Source organism: Notamacropus eugenii, chromosome 5, assembly GCF_028372415.1.
Source record: "Notamacropus eugenii isolate mMacEug1 chromosome 5, mMacEug1.pri_v2, whole genome shotgun sequence".
NCBI classification, from domain to species: domain Eukaryota; kingdom Metazoa; phylum Chordata; class Mammalia; order Diprotodontia; family Macropodidae; genus Notamacropus; species Notamacropus eugenii.
The window spans coordinates 89902696-89915054 of NC_092876.1; the positions used below are offsets into that span (position 1 = coordinate 89902696).

Below are 12359 nucleotides of genomic sequence, written 5' to 3' on the forward strand. Positions count from 1 at the left end.
GCAGATCTACTATATATTCCATGTTTTAAATTTGCTTATTCCTATATCTATGCCTTTGTACATGCTGTCCTACATTCCCCAAGTAGACTTATTTTCATCCTATCTCAATCTGTTGGTGTCCTCTCCTTTCAAGACCCAAGTATGAGACTCTCTGGCTTTGAAACATACTCATATTCTGTCCCCACAGTGGAATATAGGTTCTTTGAAGTGAAGAACCATTTTATAATCATCTTCATATCCCTAATATAGACCAATAGCATGCCTTTATTAGGTGATTTCTAAATGTTTATGTAATTTGATTTCATTATTTAACCAAGAGATGAATTTTCAAATTAAAATAAAATCTTACAACCATCAATGTCAATCATAAAGAAAAAAATCAGAATTCTAGTGTCATAATAGAGAGGGATATAAAAAGTTATCAAGTCCAATATGTAAGTGTGGAAGAACTTCTAAAATAGTCCCGAAAATGGTCATGAAACCTCTACTAGATGCTTGGTGTGACAAGGAATTCACTACCTCCTGATGGATGACTTTCCAACCTTGAATGCTTTTAATTCTTAGGAATTTTTTCTTAAATAAAGTACCACCTCTTTAATATAGTTGTTTTTTTGATTGTTGAAAGAAACCAAAAGTAAAATTTGAGAAAAAAATAACTTTTGTAAAAGGAAAGAAAATCAAATTAATTTATGATGGTAATAGTATATTGACTCTCATAGTTAAAACATTTGAATGTAAAAGGGGGCAGAAAATATATTTTGGCTGAGAAACCTGATAAAATACTTTTGAAGTAAATTTCATTTATGCCATCAAAATGAGATGACAGACTGTAGGAAAACCAAGTATAGAACAGAGTGAATCTGTTTAAATGAAGGGAAGTAAATGAAGCTGCAGGACTGTCAGTCTCCTTCTGCTCATTTTCATGTAAAATTGTTTTTAGGTATTGATGCAAAAAAATTTAAATGAAATAGTATGCTAGAGATTACAGAAGTATATCATAAAGATCATATTCTATGGCCATGTTGGAATCATAAGAGGAATGTAGGATTGGTTCAGTATTAGGAAAATTATAAGCATAATTGAACATGAGGTTGGTTCTTCACCCCACTCCACCCTACACCCCTCCCCAGGGATCACTTGAAGCAGGGACTGAGGCAGGTGAAAAGGCTGAGGGAAAATTGAGATAGCTTTGAAGTTCACCCCTTAAGGCTATCCATAATCAAAGGGCAGGATTCAGAAAATGAGCAATATGGAAATATAATGAAATGATAATAAAATTACCAAAGGTTTCAGGAGGAAGAAAACTCAGTTAAAAGCACAACAGAAATATCTGAGTTGGTAAAATAGACAAACTTAATGCAGAGTGAATTGTCTTTCCAAATAAACAAAAGAAAGAACAACTGATAGGGAACAAAAATGATTAGGGCACCTTTTCTTGATCCCTTGAATTCAGGTCTTCCTGACTCCAGGCCCAGTATTCTATGTCTGTACTGTGTCACCTAGCTAACTAGGTGACTTTTGCTAATGAATGAAGAGAGCTGCTCTCTTCCTTAAGCACACATCTAAGATGTAAAAAAAAAAAAAACTCCTGGGTTTGTTAAGGCTGACTTTCACTGCTCACTTCTAATGAATCAAAGGAAGACAGATGACATCTCATGAAAAAACTTACCAAGACCAACAGTACCAGGAGCAGTCACACAGTGTAAGGGGTTATGAAGTCCTAGTAAGATAGTGAAGACCTGTAAATCTCAAGTGATTTTGATCAATGTTGCTAAATGAAAGTAGCAGCTTCAAAGGAGAAAGAAACTTTTCACTAATGATTTTTTGACTAAGAACATGGCTCTGAGAACGATAACTGGATTTCTGTCACCCAGATTAAAATAGACAACCTATAGCCTTTTAACCAATGATGAAATGCAATAATGAGGATGGGTAAAAATGGATTTACCTGATAGAATTTACCTAAGGAGATGGCTCATAAAAATATAGTCAGATTTTCCCTTAATAATAGAAATGCTATTTACCTCAGTCCTTAACTTTCTCTTATTTCAGAATGTCCTCAGATCCATACTTTCCTTGGTAATGTCTAAATTGATTAATAATATAATAGCTCTAATTGCTAGCATTTATACAATACTTTAATGTTTGCAAAGCCCTTTAACAGATATTATTTCATTTGAACCTCACAACCACCCTGGGTGATATTCTTATCTCTATTTTACAGATAAGGAGACTGAGGCAGGAAGTTGTTAAGTGACTTGCCCAGAGTTACACAACTGGTAAGTGTTTGAGGTTGAAGTTAAACTTAGGTCTTCCTGCCTTCAGGCCAAGCTTTTTATTCTTTTCCTCCTCTTGTTTAACCATCACCATCACAAAACTCACTTTTCTATGATCTTTTCAGATTCATAAAACACTTCCCTCAAAACAGTCCTGCAAGACAACATAGATGTTAGTATCATAATTATAAGCATGAGGAAATTGACCAAGAGAAGACAAATGAAGGAAATTATAGAGATAGTGATGACACATTCTTATTGTATCTAGGTCTCTTCTTGCTCAATCTTTCTTCTATATTATAATACCAAGACCGATGTAATCACTCTAACGAAAAATTTTATGCCAAAGAGGTATGTCATTTCTTAAGCCATCAAGCAACATTCATTAAATTCCTACTGTGTGCATTCAGCAGTGTGCTCAGCACTGGGAATATTAAGGAAGGGAAAAATAAAGACACTCCCTGCCCTCAAGGACATCCTGATTTAATGGAGGGGAAACAAGCAGATAACTATGTACAAACAAAATGTAGAGAGGAAAAATTAGAGATAATCTCATAGATTTATCAGATTTAAGAACGAATGGGAAAGGCTTCTTTCAGAAGGCAGGACTTTAAGTGACAGGACTTGACAACTGATTGGATATGGGGAATAAGGGAGAAGGGGTACAAGATGAAACTGAGGTTGTGAGCCTATGTAACTGGGAGGCTCATCATACCCTATATAATGAAAACTTACTAGCTATGTTACATTAACCTTCTGACTGCCTCAGTTTCCTCAGCTGTAAAATCGGTATAATAATCTCCACTGCCCTAAGACATTGTGAGGATAAAGTGAGATTACATTTATAAAATACTGTACAAATCTTAAAGCATGCTATAAATTCTAGCTGTGAGATGTCTAATAGGCAGTTGAAGATCTGAGACCGGATATCAAGATAGCATAGAATAGGAAAAATCAGAGAATCAGTCTTTACAGAAATGATAAGCTCACCAAGTGAAGCAGTATAGAAAGAGAAGAGAGATGGGCCCAGAACATAGCTCTGAGGGACACTATTAGTTACCAAGGGAAAACCAGGCTGAAGTTCCCTCAGAGGATACTGAAAAGGTAGGAGGAGAACCAAGAGAGAGTAGTTTCATGAAAACCTGAAGGAGAGTATCAAGAAGGGATTGAAATTTCTTATTTCACAGAGGAAAGAGAAATGTCATTGTTGACTAGGAGGATTAGGAAAGATTTTATATTAAAGTTGACAACTGACATGGGATTTAAAGAATGGGTAGTGTTTTAATGGGATAAGATGATTATCTGTAGGAGATGATGCAAAGTATAGACAGAGAAAAGAATGTAAAAAGGTGGTATTTAAAAGGAAAGTAATAAAGGCCTTGCTAAAAATGAGGCCTCAAGAAGAACTGATCTATGGAAGAAAGAGGCCTGCATAGAAGAAGGATATTCCAGGATTCCAAGGTCAAAGATTCTGAAGGATGAATGTTTCAGGCAGCTCTGATCAGTTTGGACTCTGCAGAACATCATGTCCTACCCAGGATAAGTTGATTGCCTAAAATCTTGTCATCATGCAGATTGATTTAATTTTGGATACTGAATAATTTTTCAATTCTCTCATCCTCCTCTCCCCTCTGATTGGAGAGCAGGGAGGGAGGAACACTAATTTCCTCCCAAAATTTCCTTTACAGAGGGCTAGGATCTGAACTAAACCACTTACTCTCCACTTTCCATCAGCAGTTCTCCTTAATTTAGTCTCCCCAGTACATCATGCCTCAGGTTTCCTCTCTCTCCATACTTTTGAGCTTCCATTTGTGTATTGTCTTTGATTATTAATTATTTTTTAAAAATGTATTTATTTTATTCTGAACTTAAGACATAAAACAAGCATTTTTATAACACTAGAATTTTTAAAAACATGATTACACATGAAACTGAAAATCTATTAGGTACAATTGCTATTCCTTTTAAATATGTAATAAATTTATCATGCACATTTTTTCCTTTTGTTCTTCCCTTCCCTAGTCCCAGTAGACACAGATATACATTCATACACACATACATATACACACCCACACCCACACCCACACCACATATATATATATATACATATATATAAAACCATTCTGTATGTACTTCTATTTGTCTGGATACAGAGAGTGTCTTCCTTCCTATATCTGTTGTAGTTATTTGCATATTTATAATAATAAAAATGCTTTAATTGCTCAAAGATTTTCTTAAAACGGTTTTACTGTTATATTATACAATGTCCTCTTGCTTCTGCTGATTTCAGTCTTCATTGTTTCATGCAAGTCTATCTATGTTTTTTCTAAGATTATCGAGCTCACCATTTCTTATAGCACAGTAGCATTCCATCACAATCATACAGCACAAGTTGGTCAGTCATTCCCCAATTGACAGACATCCCTGGAATTTCCAGTCTTTGTCACCACAAAGAGAATTGTTATAAATATTTTAGAACATATAGGTTCTTTTACTTTTCCCCTAATCATCTTGAGAAACAGATCTAGTAGTGATATTGCCAGGGAAAGGGCATAATTCCAGATTGCCTACAAAATGGTTAAATCAGTTTAGAATCCCACCAACAGTGAATTGATGCCCCAATTTTTCCACATCTCCTCCAGCATTTTTCACTTTACTTTCAAAAATTTTAGCCAAGTTGATAGGTGTAAAATGATAACTCACAGTTGCTTTAATTTGCATTTCTCTAATCAAAAGTGATTAAAGTATTTTTAGATGATTACAAATAGCTCTTATTTCTTCATTGGAAAACTGCCTGTTTGTGTCCTTTGACCATATATCAACTGGGGAATGAATTGTATTCTTATAGATTTGACAAAGTTCTTTATATATTTGAGATTTTTCTGAGAAACTATCTAAAAAATCACCTCCCCCCAATTTTCTACTTTCTTTCTGATCTTAGCTATATTTGTTTTATTTGTACAACTTTCTAATTTAGTGTAAGTGAAATTATCCATTTTACATCTCACCCTGTTCTCTATCTCTTGTTTATTCAAAAATTGTTCACCTATCCATAATTCTGGTAGGTAATGTGTTCTTTGTTTTTGAAATATCTTTGTAATATCTCTCTTTATATCCAAGTCATGTATCCATTTTGACCTGACCTTGGTCAATGATGTAAAATATTGCTCTATGCCCAATTTCTGCCATACTGCTTTCTAGCTTTCCCAACAATTTTTACCAAATAATGAATTTTTATCCCCAAAGCTTAAGTCTTCACACTTGTCAAACACTAGGTTACTATAGCTATTTGCTGTTGTAAATTTTATGTCTATTCTGTTCAGCTATCTACTTTTCTGTTTCTTAGCCAGTACCAGATAGTTTGGATAATTATTGCTTTATGATGTAGGTTAAAATCTGGTACTGCTAAACCCCCTCCCTTTACATTTTTTATTAGTTTCTTTGATATATTTGACCTTTTGTTCTTCCAAATGGGTTTTGTTATTATTTTTTCTAACTTAGTAAAATAACTTCTTGGTAATTTAATTGGAATGACATTGAATGTACAAATTAGGTTAGGTTAAGTTATCATTTTTATTATGTTGGCTTTCTCTACCAATGAAAAATTAGTATTTAAATACGATTTCATTGAATAACAATTTTTTTATAATTTTGTTCATATAGTTCTTCTGGAGGAGGAAGATCTGGGAGGGAGTCACTTAATCTTCGAACTTCAGTTTACTCATCCATAAAACTAAATCATTTGGAAAGTGCCTTCCAGCTCTAACAATCTCCCTTCCTATCCTTCCAAACAGGTTTTAACAAGTATCAGAGCTATAACTAGGGCAAGGCAGCCAGGGCTTTTCCCCAAGAATATCACATTGGGAGGACCATTAATTTCTTTCCACAGACACCATCTGGCAGGCCTTCTCTGCACCACATACTGTACTATCCTTAGGGGTCTTGTCCCTCTCCTAGGGTCCATCTGTCAAGTTTTAATAGTTCCTGAGTTTGTTTTGGCACATGTACTTCAAGCTATTTATACTGTCTGGAGCTATTTTAAATGATGTGTCTCTTACTATCTCTTCTTGCAGGGTTTTGTTGGTGACACATAGCAATGCTGATATTTTATGTGAATTTACTTTGCTAAAATGATTAATTTTTAAACTGCTCGATTTTAAGGTCATTGAGGACAGGGACAGTCTCTTCATCCTATTTGCATCTCCAGAGCTTAGCACAGTGTCTGGTTCATAGTATAATAAGCATTTATTTAACTGAATTGGCGTGCAGTTAGGGTTGTGTGGAACACTGAGTATATGTAACAGAGCTGTTTTCTCTTCCCAGTATCCATAAAAAGAATGTTCTTTGTAATTTTGGTCCCAGATTTAGCTTTCTGACTTCAAGTGAAAACTATATAATCATTCAAGCCATCTCTCTCATACAGTTGACTCTGGATCCTTAGAAATTCTGTTTTCTGCCATCTCCTTGTTGACCTGGGTGCGGACAAATGCTGCAAAAAAATTAAATTCTTTGTTTCAACTTTTCTGTACCACCAAGTTTCTGTTTAAACAATTCCCATACTTATGTACAGTTATTACAACTCAGAGTACCTACTCCCCTTTAAAGAGAGATATATAGTTTCCTTCCTTAGAAAAGAAAGGATTTCATAATATCTCTTATGAAACTATGGTTCCCTTACATCTATAGTACAACAGTAAAAATTTATATCACACTTTAAATGATTTCGATGTATCATCTCATTGACTCCTTGTAACAACCCTGTGAGAGAGAAGCTATTATTACCCCTGTTTTATAAAAGGGGAAACTAAGGCTGGCCATTTAAGTAAGTTGATCAGGGTCACAGAGCTAACAAATGTCTGAGGAAGAATTTGTACTTAAATCTTCCTTACTCAAAGTCTAGCACTCTATCTACTATTCCAGCACATATTTACATACCTTGATACATACCTCATGTCTCATAATGGTAGATCAAAAGGTGAATTTTCAAATGGGCCTAATGTCTAAAGTGAGAGCAGTATTCTATCTTGGTCATACCATGTCTAAGGTATCATGTTTATTTTGAGGAACCAAATATTTGGAAATATTCACAAAATTTCACTTGTACTTTGTGGCATGAGGAGGGTATTGTAAAAATTTAGGGATCAGAATAGGGAATCTCTTCCTATTCTTCCCATGTTTGAAGGGCTGTCATATGCTAAAAGACAGATTTATCCTACTTGATCCCAGGGAAACTCTAGGATCAATGAGTGAAAGTTGCATAGAGACATCTTTTATCACATTTTAGGAAAATATCCTAAAAGAATTATCAAAAAGTGTAATAGATCATACAGAGTGGTAGTAAGTTCTCTCTTCCTAGAAGGGCCTGACACAATTCCTGGCACATATTGGATGCTTAGTAAATACTTGACGATTAATTGATTATTAGAGAAATTTGGGGGCAGCTTTGGTATGGTCCAGGACTACATGTAGAGAATTCTACTTTGTTTCAATTTGAGTATATAATTTTCTGGAGTAACCACTTTTTAAAAATATTTTCTTCTCTTCTGTCATAATACATCAATATTCACCAAGAAGTGAGGAGTTAATTTCAGCAGAATGGAAATTTGTAGACTAACTTTGGTGTAGAGTAGGTAGCAGAAGAAATATCTCTAGTCATCAACCCTATTGCCTTATATTGAGTATATGACCACAAATGTATTCTCCAATCCTTGTGACTATTTCTGTGCCCTGGGACTATAAAATGCTAAGGTCAGGAACTCTGCATGCACAGGGGATCCTCATTATGTAAAATTTTTCTTAGGGAGCAAAGAGGGAAAGAAAACATTTCAGTCTCAATATAAACCTTTCCCAGTTATACAGGAAAATTATAGAGAAGTCACAGAGGTGGAAGCTGCAAGAATATTTTCCCTGAGAGAGGATTATTTATTTTCAAGGCATTTGGTGAGTCTGTTCCTTAATAGTTTCAGAGATTTAAGAGTTCTTAGTGTACCAAGAGTAGTAACTTTAAAGAGAGCAAAAAGAAAAAGAGGTAAGTGCTTGAGTTGTAGGAACCAAGGTGTCATCTCTAAGAAAGATAGACAAGGAGCCATGTGGAATAAGGGAAGAAGATGCTTATTAATATCTGTCTTATTAATGAGATAATCTTTGTAGAAATCCAGAGGTGTATCTAGTTCATAAATGAGGAATCAGACAGAGAAAGACTAGAAGAAGAATACCCATGGAGGGCTTGGAGGTGGAGTGTAGCATGGTAAATTCTGTATAATTAAGGAGATAGAGACTGACTAAGAATGTGTCCTGTGAAGGGCAGAGAGCCTCAGACAATGGAAGGACCAAGGGAATGAGTTAGAGTAAGAAATGTAAGTGAGAATAGGAACATTAAAAGTTCTACAGTAATACCTTCTTACTTCCTCTCCACACTCACAGTGCATCTACCTCCTTCAAATCATATCTTGTTTACCATTTGCAGCTTCATTAAGGAAGGAGCCAATTCTAGTCACCTAAAATATTTCAGATATTCTGAAGTACTGTATATTGCCTGTGGGGATGAGATTATCCAGAGAACCTCTTCTGCCAGTCCAGAAAAGGGTCAAGAAAAGGACTAAGAGGGAATGTTAAATCAGCAGTAGGCTAGAGGGAGGCTTATGGAGGAGGAAATGAATGCTCCCCTTTCGTTAGGAAAAATAAAAAGGCTCCACATTTATACTTCAGTTGGATTGTCACCCATTCAAAACACAAGCACAATGGGAGCCACATTTTCTTATTACCCAGAGAAAATTACACATACTATTAATCTAATATGGGTAGTCACAGATAGCAAGGAGTTCAACAGAGACCCCTTGGGAACTGATCAATCCCTTCTACAATGGGTGATCTGGATGATTTCAGTCTGACCTTTTGGAAAACTCCTTTCTTTCAGGAGACTGTAGGAAAAGTTAACAAAAAGGGAGGAATTACTGAGCTCTGGGTAATAGTCCAGAATGATGAGGAGGCCCTAACAGTTTGTTAAGCCTTCAATAGCCCAGATTTGAAATGGCAGGGTTCAACATGACTATATAGCCTAAATACTATTTATATTTGCTCTCTGGTCTCTACTAGATGATTCAACCTTGTGGAGACTTGGATAAAAAGTCTTTTTCCTCTAATTGAGAAAAATAAAATCCTGATCAGCTAAATCATCTCTGAGTTGCCACAGCTGAGCAGGATTCTGCAAAGTGTTATTTGAAGGGAGAAACTGTAAATGAAGTGTGGATAGGATTTTCCTGATCATGGTGTGGAAATCTCCAGGACTATGTTACAGTGGCAGTTGATAAAACATTTATAGCCATTTCTCCCAAGAATAGCTTCATTCAAGGCTGAGAAGAATAGTACCCTTACTCTAATAGACTGGAGGAGAGAGAGAAACTCACTGGAAAGGGACAAATAGAAAGCAGCAAAAGTTTAAAGATAAGCTGTGCATCACCTTAGTTTGTAAGCTGTCTAAGGGACTTTTCTCTTATCAAATGAAAATAATGATCAGTTTCTCTGACCTGAAAAAAACAAAAAAGGAGACAATGAGCAGGGAAAACAGTTTAACAGAATCTGAGATCACACTGCTTAACTCATACTTAGAAGGAAATCTCTCAACATAAATTCTTACATATGCTTTTTCACTTTCCACTTTACTCTTATTCAGTAATGTAGTCTACTCCAATCTGGGACATTCTAATCCTAAGAAAGTTTTTTTTTCTTTATGGGGAATAAAAAAAATGCCTCTCCTTATTTGAATAGGTTCAAATCTTGCTCTCACATAATAGATAACACAGATTGTCCTCAATGATCTGACTATTTCACCTCCCTACTACAGGTTATTGGTTGGATAGGACATTGACAGGAGGAAAAGAAGGGAGGTATCATCTGCATGAATAAATCTTGGAGGAAGTAATAATACTTGTGAAACATCTCTTCTTCTCCAGACTTCAGTAAAAAAAATAAAAATAAAAAAATGGTATTCTAAAGAACTAATAATCTCTGGCAAGATGCTCCCTTCCAATGACACTCAATTTCACCCATTATTCTTCCTTTTACTGGGAATCCCAGGATTAGAAGAGATGCACATCTGGATTGGCTTTCCTTTCTGCTCTGTGTATCTGATTGCACTCTTGGGAAACCTCACTATCCTTTTTGTGATTCAGACCCAGCGTAGCCTCCACCAGCCAATGTTCTATTTTCTGGCCATGTTGTCTACAATTGACCTAGCCTTGTCCACATCTGTCATCCCCAAAATGTTGGGAATCTTTTGGTTTAACCAGAGAGAGATTAGCTTTGGGAGCTGTGTTGCCCAGATGTTCTTCATTCACATGTTCACTGGTATGGAGAGTTTTGTGCTTGTGACCATGGCTTTTGATCGCTATGTTGCCATCTGCCACCCCCTTCAATATAATATGATACTAACCAACAGAGCCATTGCTATCATTCTAGCACTTTTGATCCTGATTAATTTCTTTCTGATATTTCCAGTGGTGTTTCTCGTCCTGAGGTTGCCCTTCTGTGGGCACCACATCATCCCTCATACCTATTGTGAGCATATGGGTATTGTTCGATTGTCTTGTGCTAACATTAAAATTAACATTATATTTGGATTAGTCATTATAGCTGTGATATTTGGAGATGTGATCCTTATTACTGTGTCTTACATAAAGATACTCCATGCTGTCTTTCACCTGCCATCCAGGGATGCTCAGCTCAAAGCTCTCAATACCTGTGGCTCCCACATCTTTGTGATCCTATCTTTCTTTATCCCAGCTTTCTTCTCTGTTCTCACTCATAGATTTGGACATAATATCCCTGGATACATTCATATTCTCCTGGCTAATCTTTATGTGGTTGTACCTCCTGCACTTAATCCTGTCATCTATGGAATTAGAACAAAACAAATCCGTGAAGTGGTGCTGAAACTATTTAAGAAAGTCTGGTTTTCACCAGTGTGACATGAAGAAATTATGTATATTTTCTGTGCTCTACCTCAAATGAACAAATGCAGTTATTGAAAATATTATTACAAAGAAGACATATTTTACAGTGGCAGATAATCTAAACATGTCATTCTAATGCAGGTTGGACAGTGGGATAATGAACATCTTCAGCCTTATGGAAAGGGATGATCAAAGAAGAAGCATGGCACTAAATGGTTTAGTCTTAAGTCTATCAAGCTTACCATCTTGTTCCTTTCCATTTCTGTTCCTCTGACATCTATTAGGGACCCCTTCATACTCACCTATCTTCCAGAGCAGGAATAACTGAACAATGTTGACTCATCCAATGAGTATAAGAAAGTTTGATCAAGCATTAATGTATATAGTATAGTTGTTTTTAGTGACTTGTTTGTATGTAACAATAGTGCATGGTATTTGAATGTGGATATGAAATAATGACTTTCAGTTACAGGGAATAATAATCACAATATGACATTCCTTGTTTAATGCTAAAAATATTCAGCTTTCAAAGAGGATAATTATTTTCCAGGACCAACTCTCCTGCTAACCAACCTTTATCAGGTCTCTTAAATTTTCATAGAATTTGGAACTACAGTGAACCTCAGAAATCATTTTGTCCCCTTGTTATACGAACAAGAAAATTAAGCCTGTTTTCCAAAGTCACAGTGACAGCAAGCAGAATATCCTGATTGGAATCTAGTTTCTCTCACTCTTAATCTAGTGGTGTTGTTTTTTCTTTCTTGCTCATGATATAGTCACCTTTCTGGATCAGTTTTCTGACTGGTAAAATTCAGGGTTGGATGAGATATTACATTATGTGCTTCCTGATCTAAGTAAAATTATACAATTCTATATTAATTCATTATCTCATAACACAGTCCACTTTATTGATAAAAGAACATCATTACACTCAAAAATGCATAAGAAAATTAGACATAAAACATATGTAAGACATCTTTTTCCTGAAACATTTTTGTCATTGGAATCCTCTAACTTGGTGCTTGAATTTACTTGGTAAAAATTACTCTTTTAAATCTTCAAACTAAATGTTCATTTAGTAGGATGGAGAAATAAAAATTCCCATGATTCAGTTAATATATTCAAATCAACA

The 12359-nt window shown here is 35.4% G+C and overlaps 1 protein-coding gene across 1 annotated transcript; it reads left to right on the top strand.

The window, feature by feature from the left end:
- The first annotated feature begins 10285 nt into the window (after positions 1 to 10285).
- Positions 10286 to 11242, top strand: LOC140507542 (olfactory receptor 52E8-like). The gene has a single exon (XM_072615594.1). It carries the CDS (start codon positions 10292 to 10294, stop codon positions 11240 to 11242), a length of 951 nt encoding a protein of 316 aa, XP_072471695.1. The 5' UTR covers positions 10286 to 10291.
- The last annotated feature ends 1117 nt before the right edge of the window (positions 11243 to 12359 follow it).

What these genes read in the sequence shown, in the direction of transcription:
- LOC140507542 (XM_072615594.1), top strand. Translation starts at nt 10,292, where the DNA reads ATGCTCCCTTCCAATGACACTCAATTTCACCCATTATTCTTCCTTTTA.